Source organism: Jaculus jaculus, chromosome 13 (genome assembly GCF_020740685.1).
Source record: "Jaculus jaculus isolate mJacJac1 chromosome 13, mJacJac1.mat.Y.cur, whole genome shotgun sequence".
NCBI lineage: Eukaryota > Metazoa > Chordata > Mammalia > Rodentia > Dipodidae > Jaculus > Jaculus jaculus.
The window spans coordinates 9331843-9348036 of record NC_059114.1 but is presented as its reverse complement, the minus strand read 5'-3'; the positions used below and the strand labels follow the sequence as shown (position 1 = coordinate 9348036).

Sequence of the window (16194 nt, the reverse complement as noted above, 5' to 3'; positions counted from 1 at the left end):
TGACCTTACCTCCAAAAGCCAAAAAAGAAAAAGAAAATCCACTGTTTGGGGCTGGAGAGATTGCTCAATGGTTTAAGGTGCTTACCTACAAACCTAACGACTTGGGTTCGATTCCCCAGTACCCATGTAAAGCCAGACACAAGAAGGGGTGCAAGCATCTGAAGTTCATTTGCGGTTCATGGCATGCCCATTCTCTCTCTTCTTGAAAAATAAAAGTTAAAATATATATATATTTTTAAATCGACTTTTTGGAGTCCTTCACAGAGAGTGGCTTGTTCTCATTGGTGACATCTGAGTCCCTTGCCAACCTTCTGAACTTATGTGTCTGAAGTGTGCTGTGCACCCTCACTGGGCTAAAAAAAAAAATGTGTAGCCCAGGATGGCCTCTAACTCCTGATCCTTCTGCCTATGCCTCTTCAGGGGGGGAAAAAATCTTTTTTTTTTTTTCTTTGTGGTAGGATTTGCTCTAGCTGACTGACCTGGAATTCACTATGTAGTCTCAGGGTGGCCTTGAACTCACAGTGATCCTCCTACCTCTGCCTCCCCGAGTGCTGGGATTAAAGGTGTGTGCCACCACGCCTGGGCTGTTCTTTGGCAATTTCTTACTGGTCTGTGCCACCACAACTGGCTCACCTCTTTCCTATCAAACTGCCACTACAGTGATTTGCAACTCCTCAAACATCCTGGGCTCGCTCTTGTCTCTGCTCCTCGGCCTGGTGATACGGCTTTCAAACCTAGTGCTTCTCCAACCGGAAGAATACTACAGGGTCTCCCCCCTGACCCCCACCACCCAGCCCCCTTCAAAGCTAAATTCCTTCAGTCTTGTGCCTTCCTTATCCCATGGTGACCATCCTGAGGTAAGGGACTATCTGCATGGCATATGTCCACACTGCTCCTCCCTGGGCCTGGTACCCATGAGATGCTTTGAGAGTGGTAGTGGGGTTTTTCCTAGTCCCTTGGAGAGCTCCAGTTTGCTCTGCAGCTTTGGGCCTCCATTTCCACATCTGTTAGAAGGCTTTCCCTTCCATCCATTAGGTGGAAGCGGCTCAGGCCACTCTCAGTTTCTGCAGTACTTCACGTGGCCATGAGGTGTCGCTGACGAGTCACAGCCAAACCAGGCCAGCGGCTCTGAAAGATGCACTTGGGCAGGTCAAGTGCAAAGAGCTCTCAGGAACTTACTTGCCAGTGCTGGAACCCCATCTACACCTATCTCCAAAAGAGATGGTCCCTCAGTTTCATGCAAGTCCAGCCCAGCGAGTTCCCTCTCCCAAGCAGGCAGCAAGCAAGGGCAGAAAGCGCAGGTGACAAGGGGGAGGCGGGGAGACAGGCGAAGGTTTGGTTACCTCATTGAACCCCACCACACACAGGTGCTTTGGGTTTGAGACCTAGTCTGGGGTTTCCCAGACATCGTGCCTCCCCCCTCCTCGCTCTCCAACCGCCCCGACCCCGTCAGGGCTCCCCATGCATGGATGGAACTGCACAGCCTGGTTCTGTTGTGACTCAGCCTTTCCTGCCTCTTCTGGGCTGGCTGAAAACAATTGTTCCCAGACCAAGGGTCTGTGGGAAAAAAGGCAAGGGTGGCTCACATGGGCCTACCTGCCCACCCACCCCCCCAGCTCAGCTCACACCCACACCAGCAGAGGCAGAGGCCTGGAACCACAATGGGTAAGGGGTCTGGACCTGGGGAGGGCAGCAAGCAGCAGGAAAAGGTCCTGAGAATTCATAGGAGACATTGGGGGCAGGCTCATGCAGGGTCGGGGCGCCAACGGCTGTATCTATCACTGACTCCATGGTCAAAAACAGATGTGGCGGGGTGGGCACGGTCACTGTCCGCACCTCACTAGAGGATGCCAGGAGGCAGAACATCCCAGTCAGACTGTGAGGCAGGGAAGTGGAAGGGAAGGAGGCACAATGCCAGCCTCCAGAGAGCACCCCAGCTGTCTCTCCCATAGGGATGTCTGTTTTCCAAATATCTCTTGGTCAGCAATGGTTTCCAGGCACCCACATCATGGGACTTGGGACATGGAATATTCTAGGCTTTCTTCTCTCATTTTTGTTTGTTTTTTTCTGGTTTTTCGAGGTAAGGTGTCACCCTAGCACAGGTTGAATTGGAATTCACTATGTAGTCTCAGGATGACCTGGAACTCACGGAGATCCTCCTATCTCTGCCTCCCAGCTCCCAGGTGTTGGGATAAAAGGTGTGCACCACCAAACACAGCTTCTTCTTCTTCTTCTTCTTCTTCTTTTTTTTTTTTTTGAGACCTGGTCTTACTCTAACTCAGGCCGACCTGGAATTCACTATGCAGTCTCAGGTTAGCCTTGAATGTACTGTGATCCTCCGACCTCTGCCTCCTGAATGCTGGGATTAAAGCATGTGCCACCCACTTTGCTTCTCTCATGTTTTTTTTTTGGGGGGGGAGGTGAATAGATTCCTGGGCCCTGACATAAATTCACTGCAGTTACATTCACTGAATGTGAAGGTTTCCAGAACCTCATCACATGTATCATGAAAATCATGAGTGTGTGATTTCTAGGTCCCCCTTCTCGGTTCATCTATGTCTGCGACACATATGTGACAGTTTCTAGGCCTCCCTTTTGGTTTTTCATGGTTCACTTCATAGATGGTGATGTCTAGATCTCCTCACCCCATCTCCTATGGTTCTACTCTGTGTGTGACTTTCCGGGCTTCTCTTGTGGATCTCAGTACCTTGGTCTCCATGTTATTACAGGTCTTTTTGGTACAGTGGAGTTGGGCCCCCTGACCTCATTAGCCATATCAGACAAGCACATAAGAGTTTAAAGTTTTCCTTTCTCAGAATGTCCGGATTCCCTACGTGTATGGTGGTTTCTAGGTTCCCCCAACTCTTTTAGTGTGGGGACCCTATGCACCTTACTGTTTCCAGGCCTCCCTTCTAATGCTCCAGGATGGTCCTAGGGTTTGTTTGTTGTTTGTTTTTTTTTTTCCTTTTCTGGGGGGCTACTGTCTTCATGCTTCCTTGTCTTCTGTAGAAGGGAGGTGTGGCAAAGCCAAAGCCATTGCCAGGAAGAAATATGGAAGTGGGTGTGCAGTCTGGCCTGAGTCACCCAAACTGCTCAGCAGGGACAAGCAGCCCCCCCTCACCCCACAGCCCCCACCTCCAGCCTGTCAAGGCTGCAGAGGGAAGGTGGAGACAGAGCAGAGACAGAGACAGAGAGCATGGGGTCTGCTGGGAGGGCTGGCCCTGCCCAGGTGGGGAGTGCTGGGAGAGGTGTAGGCAGGTCTCTGTGGAGATGTGGATGGGATGTTCCCCCACCCCCCACCCTAGTCTCCCGAGCACCCAGGGTGGAAGACAGGGAAATGTAAGGGCAGGTCTGGAACTCACCCATTGGGTCTTCTCACCAGGATCTCCCTTGGGGCCAGGCTTTCCCTAAAAGGCCAGTCAGAGATAGAAGTAAGGGAGGGAAGGAAGGAGAGGAAGGAGGGAAAGGGGGAGACAGGGGCGAAAGATTTGACGGATGGGCTGGAAATGTAATGCAAGTGCTACAGCCCAGCGTGTGTGAGGCACTGGGCTTGACTGGGAGAGAAAAAGAGAGAGAGAGAGAGAGAAAAGCTAAGTGTGGTTGCACACGCCTTTTAATCGCAGCACTCGGGAGGCAGAGGCAGGAGGATTGCCGTGAGTTCAGGCCACCCTGAGACTCCATAGTGAATTCCAGGTCAGCCTGGACTAGAGTGAAACCCCACCTGGAAAAACTAAGAAAATAAAAAGTAGCAAACAAAATAGAATTCAAGGCAAGGAACTGTTAGATCAGGACAAAATGGAGTCACCAAGGACAACAGGAGGACGACAGAGACATAAGGAAGTGGGTCATCCACATTCCTCAAGGAACCGCCCAGCCATCGTCCCTTCCTTCATAACAGCGCCCCAGGTCTAGGTCGCCTGCCCCCTTATCTCCCACCTGCTCACTGTTCTGGTCTCACACCCTGGCTGTTTCCCTTCCTCACCTGCCCCCAGCTGAAGGGCTCTATACAGCCCACCATCAGCCACCTCAGAGTTGACTGCTCCGCCCTTGACAGTCAGTCCCGGCAGCTCGTATTTTCCCCAAATAAAAGCTTCCATCTTTGCCTCAGAGTGGTCCCCGTGGTCTTGGTCAGTCCCGAACCTTACGTTACTAGACACAAGGATATTAATCCATAAAGACAAAGGTAACCTTGACCACCTAAACATGAATATGCTTAATGGGCTGGAGAGATGGCCCAGCATTTAAGGCACTTGTCTGTGAAGACTAAGGACCCAGGCTTGATTCCTCTAGTACCTGCATAAGCCAGATGCACGAGGTGTGGCGTAGGTGTCTGGAGTTTGTTTGCAGAGGCTAGAAGAAACCCTGGTGTGCCCATTCTCTATCTGCCTCTTTCTTTTTCTCTTCCTCCTCCTCCTTCTTCTTCTTCTCTCTCTCTCTCTCTCTCTCTCAAATAAATAAATAAACTATTAAAAAATACATGAAGCATGGTCTTGAGAGATTGCTTAGCTGTTAAGGTGCTTGCCAGCAAAGCCAAAGGGACCCAGGTTCAATTCCCCAGTACCCACGTAAAGCACAAGGTGGCACATGCATCTGGAGTTTGCTTGCAGTGGCTAAAGGACCTGGTTCACCCATTCTGTCTATCTGCCTTTTTCTTTCTCTCTCTTTCTGTCTCTCTCATAAATAAATAAATAAATTAATTAATTAAAAATACATAAAACAGGGCTGGAGAGATGGCTTAGCGGTTAAGCACTTGCCTGTGAAGCCTAACGACCCCAGTTCAAGGCTCGGTTCCCCAGGTCCCACATTAGCCAGATGCACAAGGGGGCGCACGCGTCTGGAGTTCCTTTGCAGAGGCTGGAAGCCCTGGCGTGCCCATTCTCTCTCTCTCCCTCTATCTGTCTTTCTCTCTGTGTCTGTCGCTGTCAAATAAATAAATAAATTTAAAAAAAATACATAAAACAGAATTTTTCTCCATTGAAGGGAAAAATAGACTGACTTATTCTCAGGTGGGGAGTTTAAAAAAAAAGAGAGAGAGAAATAGGGTCAACTAGAGACAAGGATAAAGAAAGAAATGGGTATAGAGCCATGGGCTGCCAGACTGAAAAAGATGGAGGCAGCCTGACCCCGAGGGTCTTAGAGACAGAGTGCAGCTGCCCTGGATCAGACAGCAAGGTCAGGGGCTCTGGGCCTATGGAATCCTAAAGAAACAGGCATAGGTAGGGTAGATAGCTTCACTCACCTGCTGTCCCATGAGACCTTGGGGACCTGATTCCCCAGGCAGTCCCTGTGGGGAAGAAAATGAAGTTAGCCACTCATTGGAAGCTCTGACCAAGGACCCCTGGGGTTCCCCAGAATCCCCCGCCTGAGCCGAGGCCATCTGGGTACTCACTCTTTCTCCCTTCTCTCCCGGGTGGCCAGGGATTCCTTTGGGTCCAGTAGGGCCTGGAGGTCCCTGAGTAACAAGACAGGGCCTCAGCCTGGTACTGAGGTAGGGCAGATTAGGCGGAGGGTGGGGGGGGGGATGGGGACCAAGGGCATGGGGGAGGGAGCCCCAGCTTGGCATACGCCTCACTATGCCTAACGCTTAGCAGGCAGCTTGCACAGCTAGCTAGTGTTAAAGAGATCTGTTCTCCCTAACAGTCCCCACTCCACGCGGCAAGAATCACCTCTCTTCTTGGCCTTAGGCAATTACGATGCTTGCCCCTTGGTGCATAGGAGATGAACAACGGAGGGAAGGAGGAATTTAAGCATGGGGAGGTAGAGTGCTTGGAGAATGACTCACCATGCGTCCAGGACTCCCAGGGACACCTGTGGGGCCAGGAGGCCCAGGGGGACCTGGAATAAGTCAGGATGCTTTGGAACAGAGTATAATGCCAGCCAGGAAGCCCCCTCCCCGCACCCTCCCATCACGGCCGCCTGAGAACCTTGGCCTAGTACCACTGCCATCTAACCGACTCCTCCCCCGTGCCAGACCTGGACTCAACTTACCCATGGGCCCTGGGGGACCTGGAGGCCCAGGGCGTCTGGTGGGTCCTTGGGGCCAGTGGCTGCTGGTCTCAGTGAAGGTGTTGGACAGTAATGAGTCCCCTGGGAGCAGAAAGATGGGTGAGCCAGAAAGGGTGGCGGTGAGACAGTCATCACCTGCTGCCTCTGCACATAAGCTGGCTGGCCTACAGGGCAACCTGTAGCTAGGACAGGGCCCCTAGCTCTTTCTCCTGGCATGGGGAGAGGGGACAGTGTTGGCCACATGGGACTAGAGGCAGGGGAGACCTGGGTCCTAACCCTGCCAGTCATCCAGAAAGGCTCTCTCCTTCGCTGAGCCCGTAATCAGGAACATTGCCACTTATACACCATCTATGTAAATGCTCCAGGCTTGTGGCCAAGGGCACCAGGGAGCTCTGGGAGGCTGTCACTGTGTCCCCGCTGCGGAGATGAGGAAACAGAGGCTTGGAGAAAGAGAATGGACAGTGAGGTGGAATAAGTGATGCAACGGGAGAGTGAATGAAGGGATGGCACCCAGGTACACATCCGACATAAAATTGCAGATGGGGATGGATGAAGCTGTCACTCCACATTTTAACCACTGGCAGCACACGTGCAGGTCAGGCTGAAGATGCACTTCAGAGCCCGCCTGGTGAAGGGGCCGGGGGCTGTCTGAGCACAGGGCTTCCTGCTCCGGGGCCTTGAGCCTCCTGGCATTGAGGGTGGACTGTGGCCAACTTCAAGGCTTGGGGGGAGGGTCTGATACCAGGTATGCCCCCTTGAGACCTCCTTAGTTTCCCCTGCCACCCATCAAGCCCTGTATTCTGACTGCAAGTAAGTCTAAAGCAATCACCCCCCCCCATATGCCCAAAGTGTGATCATGGCACACAACGCCCCTCTCTGACCTCTGCATCCTTCGTTTATGAACAGTGAACAGCAGCGCCTGGCAGACAGCTGGGTGACATAGCACGGGCAGAGCTGGCACACAAACGACACCTGATAGATGCCAGCGGACCCATCTCAACCTGCCCTGCCGGGATCCTGGCAGACTCACCATGCTGGGAGATCTGGGCACGGGGTGGTCCAACAGGGGCTGGAGGGCCTGGGGGACCAGGAGGCCCCGGAGGGCCTGGAGGACCCATCTCTCCAGGAGTGCCTGCAGCTCCAGCCTGGCCAGGGCTCCCTGGAGGGCCCTGTGGACCTGCAATGAGAATACAGGGTGCCAGGGAGAACCAGGGAGGTCTCAAGGGGGCAGAGCGAGACAGCCTGGGGCAGTGGACACCAGAGAGGGCTCTGGAGCTGGGCGTGGTGGCGCACGCCTTTAATGCCAGTACAGAGGTAGGTGAGAGGTCGAGGCCAGCCTGAGAGTACATAGTGAAATCCAGAAATCCAGGTCAGCTTGGGCTAGAATGAGACCCTACCTCAAAATAAATAAATAAATAAAGAAAGAAAGAAAGAAAGAAAGAGAAAGAGAAAGAGAAAGAGAAAGAGAAAGAGAAAGAGAAAAAGAAAAAGAAAAAGAAAAAGAAAAAGAAAAAGAAAAAGAAAAAGAAAAAGAAAAAGAAAAAAGAAAAAGAAAAGAGGGCTCTGGAACACACCAGGCTTAGTTCTCTTGACCATGTGTTAGAGGACTGAGTACAATACCCTGTCCTCAGGCCTGTCCAGGCTGGTCTGGAGTTCTTCCTGTAGGGCTACCAGATTCCCATTCGCCCCCCACAAACAGAACCCTCACCGCAGGGAATGGGCACTGGTGTTTTTCCTCTGCCTAGCCCCTTCCCCTCCTGGAAGGCAGGAACAGAGCTGGAGCCTCCCTCCCCCGCCCAGTGCCCAGCTCAGTGTCAGCTGAATGCAGTTTACCAAGGTCAAGTGAACCAAGATAGGGGTTCAGAGCCCAGATGTGAGGCGACACCCCTTAGAAGAAGGCTGGTCAGCAGAGAGGCCAATGGGTGAAAGGGGTCCAGCCTCTCTGTCTATGAAGAGGTCCAAGGCTGGGTCCCATGGCAGGGGCACGTCTGTAGAAGCTGGGGAGACACTGCTATGGGCAACTCACCTGGTGGGCCTCTCATCCCCACTCGGCCCCAGCTGCCAGCATCTTCCTTGGGCCCAGTGGGCCCGGGCAGGCTCCAAGTACCGACTCTATCTGCAGGGTGATGAATATCAGGTTGGCAGCTGGACTTTGCCTTTGACCCTCGCCCTGCCCCTCAGCCAGTACCTACCCTCTAGGGGGAGCAACGGGGGGGCCCTCACGCTCTCATCGGCTCCTGGTAACCCTGCGGTGAGCAAGTTGGTAAGAGTCAACATCTCTCATGGGCCAAGGGAAGAAAGTGCACCCGGATCCCTCTTTCCCAACTGTTGCGGCTCCCCTCCTGACTCCAGTGCTCAGGAGACCCCAAGTTCCTCCACTCAGACCCAGAAAGTTGGGAAGACTGAGATCTTCCAGGGTGTCAAGCAGGGAGTCTCCCCTGACCATACGGGGTGTGTCTCCCACTAGACCCTCTCACCTTGTTGATTTCCATCTCCAGGGCTGCCCTGGGCAGCTGGAGAGCCCCAGAGTGGGGCAGGGTCCTCGGGGATAGCCGGGGTGGAGGGCACTGTCTGCTCTGTGACACTCAGCACAGCCACCTGTGGAGGAAGAGGAAGACAGGAAGGAGGTAGGTGCCAGGAATTCAATAAGGACAGTCCAGCCAAGGGGCTTGGGTATGGGGAGCAGGAAGCTTACAGAGCCAGCAGAGCCCAGCTGCAAGTGGGGGGCTCAGGATGTCATCTGGAGTGTTTTATTTAAAGAGAGAGAGAGAAAGATACAGAAAGAGAAAGATACAGAGAGAATGGGCATGCCAGGGCCTCTAGTCATTGCAAAGAACTCCAGATGCATGCACCACCTTGTGTACCTGGCTTACATGGGTACTGGGGGATCGAACCTGAGTTCTTTGGCTTTGCAGGTGGCACCTTAACCACTAAGTCATTTCTCCAGCCCCTTGTTTTTTTTTTTTTTATTTATTTGAGAGTGACAGAGAGAAAAAGAGGCAGGTAAAGAGAGAGAATGGGCGCGCCAGGGCCTGCAGCCACTTCAAACAAACTCCAGACGTGTGCGCCCCCTTGTGCGTCTGGATTATGTGGGTCCTGGGGAATCAAGCCTCAAACTGGGGTCCTTAGGCTTCACAGGCAAGCACTTAACCGCTAAGCCATCTCTCCAGTCCCTTTGTTTTGTTTTTTGAGGTAGGGTTTCACTGTAGCCCAGGCTGACCTGGAATTCACTGTGTAGTCTCAGGGTGGCCTCAAACTCAAAGCAATCCTCCTACTTCTGTTTCCCAAGTGCTGGGATTAAAGGTGTGTGCCACCATGTCCGGCTTGAAGTGCATGTTTTTCAAAATACACACTTCATGATATACACTGTAGAAAAGTCATTCCACGCCGGCACCGCCACCCTAGTTGAGCTTTGTGATCATGGTATTTGCATGCCACAGTCCTCCCTCCTATTCCCCCAACACCCGCCCTGCCCACACAAGGCAGGGTCTCACTCTAGCCCAGGCTGACCTGGAATTCACTATGTAGTCTCAGGGTGTCCTCAAACACAGAGATTCTCCTACCTCTGTCTCCTGAGCACTGGGATTAAAGGTGTGCGCCACCATGCCTGGCTCACACAGTTTTTTCCTTGGTCTATTGAAGCTCCAGGGGCAGGAATGGGAGGCTTTGGAGTGTGTGTGTGTGTGTGTGTGTGTGTGTGTGTGTGTGTACACGCATCCATTCCTGCAAAGGACTGAACCCCATGCCTCTTGCATGCTAAACAAACATTGTATCACTGAGGTTTTTGTCAAACTGGGAGGGTGTGAACTGTGGCAGAGGGTGGGAGAGACACCCTGAACCTACTTTTGGCCTCAGGGTGAGGAAAACTGGGAGCACCCTGAGCGCCTTCCCTGACCGAGGGTTGGGGAAAGATGACCACAGACTTTAGGCTAGAGGACTTCCAGACAGATAGTTCAGAATTATACAACCACCCCTTCTGTTATCTGGTTTCCATTATTATTATTACTATTGTTATTATTATTATTTTTTTTGTTTCACTCTAGCCCAGGCTGACCTGAAATTCACTATGGAGTCTCAGGGTGGCCTCAAACTCACGGTGATCCCCCTACCTCTGCCTCCCGAGTGTGCCAACCACGCCCAGCTCTTTTTTTTTTTAAATTTATTTATTTATTTATTTATAAATAAATAATAATAAATAATTTATTTATTTGAGAGAAAAAGAGAGATACAGAAATAAGCAGGTAGAGAGACAGATAGAGAGAGAGAAAATGGGCACGCCAGGGCCTCCAGCTACTGTAAACAAACTCCAGGTGCGTGTGCCCCCATGTGCATCTGGCTTACGTGGGTCCTGAGGAGTTGAACCTGAGTCCTTTGGCTTTGCAAACAATAGCCTTAACCACTAAGCTATCTCTCCAGCCCCATTCTTTTGTTTTTAATTTAATTTTTACTTATTTGAGAGAGAAAGAGGAAGTGAGAGAGAATTAGAGCACAAGGGCCTCCAGCCACTGTAATCAAACTCCAGATGTGTGTGTGACCCTATGTGCATGCATCACCTGTCTTCTGGCTTATGTGGGGTCTGGGGAGTTGAATATGGGTCCTTAGGCATTGCAGGCAAATCATCTAAGCCATCTCTCCAGGCCATCTGGTTTCCAAATTTCCCTAGTGATAGCTAAAGATCTGGTAAACACCCTTATGTCTGATCATCCCACAGGACAACTTCCCAGTTGTGGCGGGTGGGTTCAGGTGTCCCCCATAACATAGGTATTCTGAATGCCACTCTCCCCAGCTAATGGCAACTGGGAATTAACGCCTCCTGGAGGCAGCGTATTGTTGGGGGCAGGCTTATGGGTATTATATCCAGTCTTCCCTTCCCAGTGTTTGGCACACTCACTTGTTCCTGTTGTCCACCTTATGTGGGCCAGGGGGTGATTTCCACCCTCTGCTCATGCCATCATTTTCCCCTGCCATCATGGAGCCTGTAAGCCAAAATAAACCTCTTTTCCCCCCACAAGCTGCTTTTGGTTGGGTGATTTCTACCAGCAATGCGAACCTGACTGCAACAGTAAAACGGTACCAAGAGTGGGGTTGCTGCTAGACACCTAATTGTGTGGCTTTGGCCTTTTGGAGCTGATTTTCAAGAGGAAATGTGGAAGGATTTGAAACCTTGGCCTCAGAGATGCCCTGCAGTGCTGTAAGTACAGCTTGATGGACTATTCTGGTCAGAGTTGAAAGACCTGAATGCAGAAAGAACTGTGGAATGTGAGGTTTGGCTTATGAGGGTGAGAAAGAGCTTTGCTAGGACTGGGCTAGCTGTTTGTGTGAGAAGTTATTGTTATGTCCATGTCCTGAGAAGTTGTGCAGGGCTGCTTTGCATAGAAATGAACTAGTGTGAGCAGAGGGGTATGGCATAGGAAAAAAAAAATCTTTGGGCCTGCCCATTCACCTGCAAATTGTTGAGAGATAACAACTTTTTTTTTGAGATAACAACTATTGAGATTGGGCCAGCTGACCTGCACTGGGGCAAGAGGAAGAATCTAGACTCTTTTGAAGGGGTCAGAGTGCTCAAGGAGTGTCCTATTCTTCAAAGTCTGCTTTATTCCCCCCTGGATTAAAAAACTGGCCCCCTACCTGGTATTGTGGCATATAAGAAATGCAGGAAAGATCCGGGCATGGTGGTGCATACCTTTAATCCCAGCACTTGGGAGGCAGAGGTGGGAGGACTGCCGTGAGTTCGAGGTCACCCTGAAATGACATAGTGAAATCCAGGTCAACCTGGGCTAGAGTGAGACCTTACCTTGAAGAAAAAAAAAAAGAAAAGAAAAAAGAAATTCAGGAAAGAGAGGGTCATTGAATTTGCATCATGGTCTTATGTTTTGGAAATGGCCATGGGCAGTGTGAAGCAAGCTTGAATATTTCTTTGCTATGCCCAATGCCATCTTTTGCAGTGTGAATGTTTATTCCGTGCCTTTATGTTTTTGTTTTTTTTTGGGGGGGGTGGAATTTTTTGGCATTATGGCTTAGTTAAAAGACCTTGGATTATGGGGATGTATGAACATCATTGGAGTTGATAAAAACTATGGAGATTTTTAAAGTTGGATGAATGCATTGCATTTTACATCATGTATGGTTATCAGTTTATGGGGACCAGAGGCGGAATGTGGTGGTTTGATTCAGGTGTCCCCCATAAACATAGGCATTCTGAATGCCACTCTCCCTAGCTAATGGCAATTGGAAATTAACGCCTCCTGGAGGTAGCGCATTGTTGGAGGTGGGCTTATGGGTATGATAGCCAGTGTTCCCTTGCCAGTGTCTGGCACACTCTCTTGTTTCTGTTGTTGGCCAGGGGGTGATTTCCACCCTTTGCTCATGCCATCATTTTCCCCTGCCATCATGGAGCTTCCCCCTTGAGCCTGTAGGCCAAAATGAACCTCTTTTTTTTCCCCACAAGCTGCTTTTGGTTGGGTGATTTCTACAAACAATGCAAACCTGACTGCAACACCAGTGGAGTGCACAGCATAGCAAAGAATATAGATGAGGAGGTGGAGGCAGGAGGACCAGGAGCTTAAGACCATCCTTGGCTACACAGTGAGTCTGAGGCCATCCTGGAATATGAGACCTTGTCTCAAAAAAAGGGGGGCCTGGGGAGATGGGTCCACATTTAAAGACACTTGCTCACAAAGTCTGCCAGCATGGATTCAATTCCCCAGTACCCACATAAAGCCAGATAGATACACCATGGTGCATGCATCTGGAGTTTGTTTGCAGTGGCAAGAGACCCTGGCATACCCATTCTCTCTTTCCCAAGTAATAATAGTAATAAAAAAAAAAAGGGCCAGGTGTAGTGGTACACACCTTTAATCCCAGCACTTGTGAGGCAGAGGTAGAAGTATCACTGTGAGTTCGGGGTCACCCTGAGACTCCATAGTGAATCCCAGGTCAGCCTGGGCTAGAGTGAGACCCTACCTCGAAAAACCAAAACAAATTATTTATTTATTTGAGAGAGACAAAGACACAGGAAGAGAGAGAGAGAGAGAGATAGAGACAGAGAGAATAGGCTACCAGGTGCTCCAGCCACTGCAAACAAACTCCAGACGCATGCGCCACCTTGTGCATCTGGCTTACGTGGGACCTGGGGAATCGAACCAAGGTCCTTTGGCTTTGCAGGCAAACGCCTTAACTGCTAAGCCATCTCTCCAGCCCCCCTAAAATCTTTTTCTTTTCTTTTTTTTTTTTTAAATCTTGAAGTAATTTGAGATGTGTAATAGACATTTGCCTTTGAAACTAGAAGATGTTATTACAGGAGTGGGGTAAGGGAAGATGGACAGGAGAGCAAGGTGGGATCCAACCATGAACTCTGGGAAGTGACTATACTTGTTTGGCTGGGACTGGACCTCATGGGAGGATCTTCCAGGCTCCTAGAGGAAGACCAGGCTGAGCCATCCCACCTTTCACCAGCTTCCTCGGGAGGGTAGTGGAGGGCGTGCAGGAGAAGACAGGCTAAAAGGCTGGATGAGAACCAAGTGGGACTGGGCTATGCTTATGGAGGAAGCTGCTTCCCCAGGGCCCCCCAAACCGTGAGGAGCCAGTCCCAAGGGCAGAAACTCAGAGGATGGGGTGTGGGGGTTGCAGGAAGAGGAGAGAGAGGCCTGGAGCACCAAGAGCCAGGGCAAGAGAGCTGCCCACCCACCTTGGCTTCCAGCGCCTTCAGCCTCTCGGCCAGCTCCGACACTCTGCTGCAGTTGGGACAACCTGTAGAGAGGAGAAGCAGAGGCTGTGGCTAGGGGTTCCCAGGTTCCCTCTTCACCCTCAGGCCTTGGGGGAATGGATGTGTGTGTGTGGGGGGGGCAGACAGATAGTTGGCAACCCTAAGTTATGAGGGAGCTCAATGCATAGCTGGGCTACATTATCCACTGCAGGTGGACCACGCCCTATGCGTGTCCTTCCACTCCAGAGTCCCTGGGGGGCCCTTTCTCCCACAGCAGGAACTGGGCCGATTCTGGCAGCCACAGAACCCCAAATGACTTTATTCCCCAAAGCCAGAACAGCAAATCCTGTTGTTTCCCTGATGGGCAGGGTGGGGGCTGGGCCCACCAGCTTTGGGGTACAATCCAGCATAGACTGGATGAGCCTGGCCCCTCAGATGCCATTGTGCCTCAGCCTGTCATAGAACCGCATTCCAGCTTGTCTGGCTACCTTGGTGAGAAACCAGTTATTTCCAGCAGCCCTGGCCATCTGTGGTCCTAAGGGCAACCTTGCGCCATGTTAATTGTCACATTGGAAGAACGGGAGTTCACAAGACGCCTTGAGCCTCTAATAGGGTCCAGGCCTCAGTGCTGCCCCCTCCTGGCTATGGGGCTGTGTGCAGGGCAAGGATCCACTAGACTCTTTTCTCCAGGAGGTCTCGTTAGGGGAATGGACAACTTTGAGTTCTGAACCAAATGGCACTACCTGGCTTGGGCTTCACACGCTGCAGAAGTGCACAGAAACACAGACTTTACGTTTCAAAAGGAAACTGGGGGCTCGAACCTAAAGCTGTAAGAGTGCAGAGTGTCCGCTCCTGGAGTACCTGGCACCGGTCAGATTTTCCTGTGCCGCTTTTTTACTCTTTGAAGTTCTCTTTCTTTCCAGCCTAGGGTGCTGTCCTTGACCCTCCAGTGATGGACCTAGCTGTTTGTTTGTTTTGTTTTTTTCTAGGTAGGGTCTCACTCTAGCCCAGGCTGACCTGGAATCCCACTATGTAGTCTCAGGGTGGCCTCGAACTCACAGTGATCCTCCCACCTCTGCCTCCTCCTGAGTGCTGGGATTAAAGGCGTGCGCCACTACGCCTGACTGCTGGTTTTTCTTTTATTTATTTATTTTATTAGCAACTTCCATGATTGTAAACAATATCCCATGGTAATGCCCTTCCTCCCCCCACCTTCCCCTTTAAACTCCTCTCTCCATCATATCCCCTCCCCCTGGTTTTTCTTTCTTTTTCAGCTATTACCACACCACCCTGGGTCCTTCCAGATCGCAGGAGTCCCCAAGAACCCACCCGGGGACCCACCTGAGAAGACTGTGGGCTGAAGGGCCATCCGTCGCATGGTGTTGCCTGACCACAGAGGCTCGACGAAGCCAGAGGATCCTGCAACCAAGAGACCGCGGAGGTGAGAGCTCTGCCGTGCTCCATCGCTGCCCGCCTGACGGCGCTGCCTGCTGCCGTAGCCAACGGGGTTTCCTGTTGCTCTTAGTGCAAAGAGGGACCCGGAGAAGTGGAGAAATCTACCGGGGTCACACAGCACAAACAAGGGGGAGCCGGAACAGGGCAACTCGGCGGATAGGCTGGTGGAACCCATGGGGCTGAGACTTCCCCAGTGACCTCCCCAGCCAGTGACCTGGGTCGAGTTTAGAGCTTACAAGTGAGTTCAGGTCACCTGCTCACCTCTGTGACTTGTCCTCTCTGGACAAGTCTATCCTCTCATCTGGAAAACCCAACAGCGGGACCTCTTTCCCTGCCAGGCAGTGAGGTCTGGGGTGGGCAATGTGGGCAAAGGGCCTTACTGTACACACACACACACAGGGCCCTGCGCCCACAGTAGAGGGTCAGTGAAGGATGCTATGCGGGCTGCCTTGTTTGCTCCTTCTGGGTAAGGCGAGACTGAGGTGGTATTAAGGCTGGTTTTAAATGAAGGCCAGAGAGAGAATGGCTGCCTGTTCCAGGAGCCTAACCCTGCTATGTCTCCAGGAGACCTCCCCCGACCCACCAACGCCTGACTAGTCCGACTCCACAGGCCTGGTTTTCAACACAGCTGGAGGGACAGGCGGGCCAAGCCACGGGAGAGCACAGCTGGAGGGGCTCTCAAGCCAGCAGCGGTAACTGCCCCCACCACCGCTTTGCCCTCCACGTCTGCCTTTTAAGGCTACAGTCTTATCTTGGTGGGGGGAGGCAAGACCCAAATAAGGTACCGGCCTGGCAGCCTGGACACGGGCTGTGGGTTGAGGCAGTGAGACAGAGGCGCCGGGAACTCAAACCAGACGGGTCTCTCTGGCCAGCGCCAGGCAGAGAGTCTGCCAGGCCCTGCTCAGGTCCCAACAGGGCCTCCACTCAAGTCGGGCTGCCTTCTTAGGGGAATCCCAGAGGCCAGTCACTTGCCCAGGTACAGGGAGGAAAGTACCCCATAGAGGGATTCAGGAAAGGGGGGTTCACAA

General features: G+C 51.8%; 1 protein-coding gene across 8 annotated transcripts in view; it reads right to left on the bottom strand.

The window, feature by feature from the left end:
* Window positions 1–16194, bottom strand: part of Emid1 (EMI domain containing 1) — a 47433-nt gene that overhangs the window by 8111 nt on the left and 23128 nt on the right. For all 8 annotated transcript variants that reach the window (XM_045132509.1, XM_045132510.1, XM_045132507.1 and 5 more), the window contains exons 4-14: window positions 15053–15130; window positions 13694–13755; window positions 8484–8604; window positions 8199–8252; window positions 8033–8122; window positions 7037–7183; window positions 5989–6087; window positions 5783–5835; window positions 5390–5452; window positions 5240–5284; window positions 3363–3407 (exon numbers count right to left, since the gene is read on the bottom strand). In XM_045132509.1, coding sequence (XP_044988444.1) covers window positions 3363–3407; window positions 5240–5284; window positions 5390–5452; window positions 5783–5835; window positions 5989–6087; window positions 7037–7183; window positions 8033–8122; window positions 8199–8252; window positions 8484–8604; window positions 13694–13755; window positions 15053–15130 — 857 coding nt within the window. The remainder of the gene's footprint in view (window positions 1–3362; window positions 3408–5239; window positions 5285–5389; window positions 5453–5782; window positions 5836–5988; window positions 6088–7036; window positions 7184–8032; window positions 8123–8198; window positions 8253–8483; window positions 8605–13693; window positions 13756–15052; window positions 15131–16194) is intronic.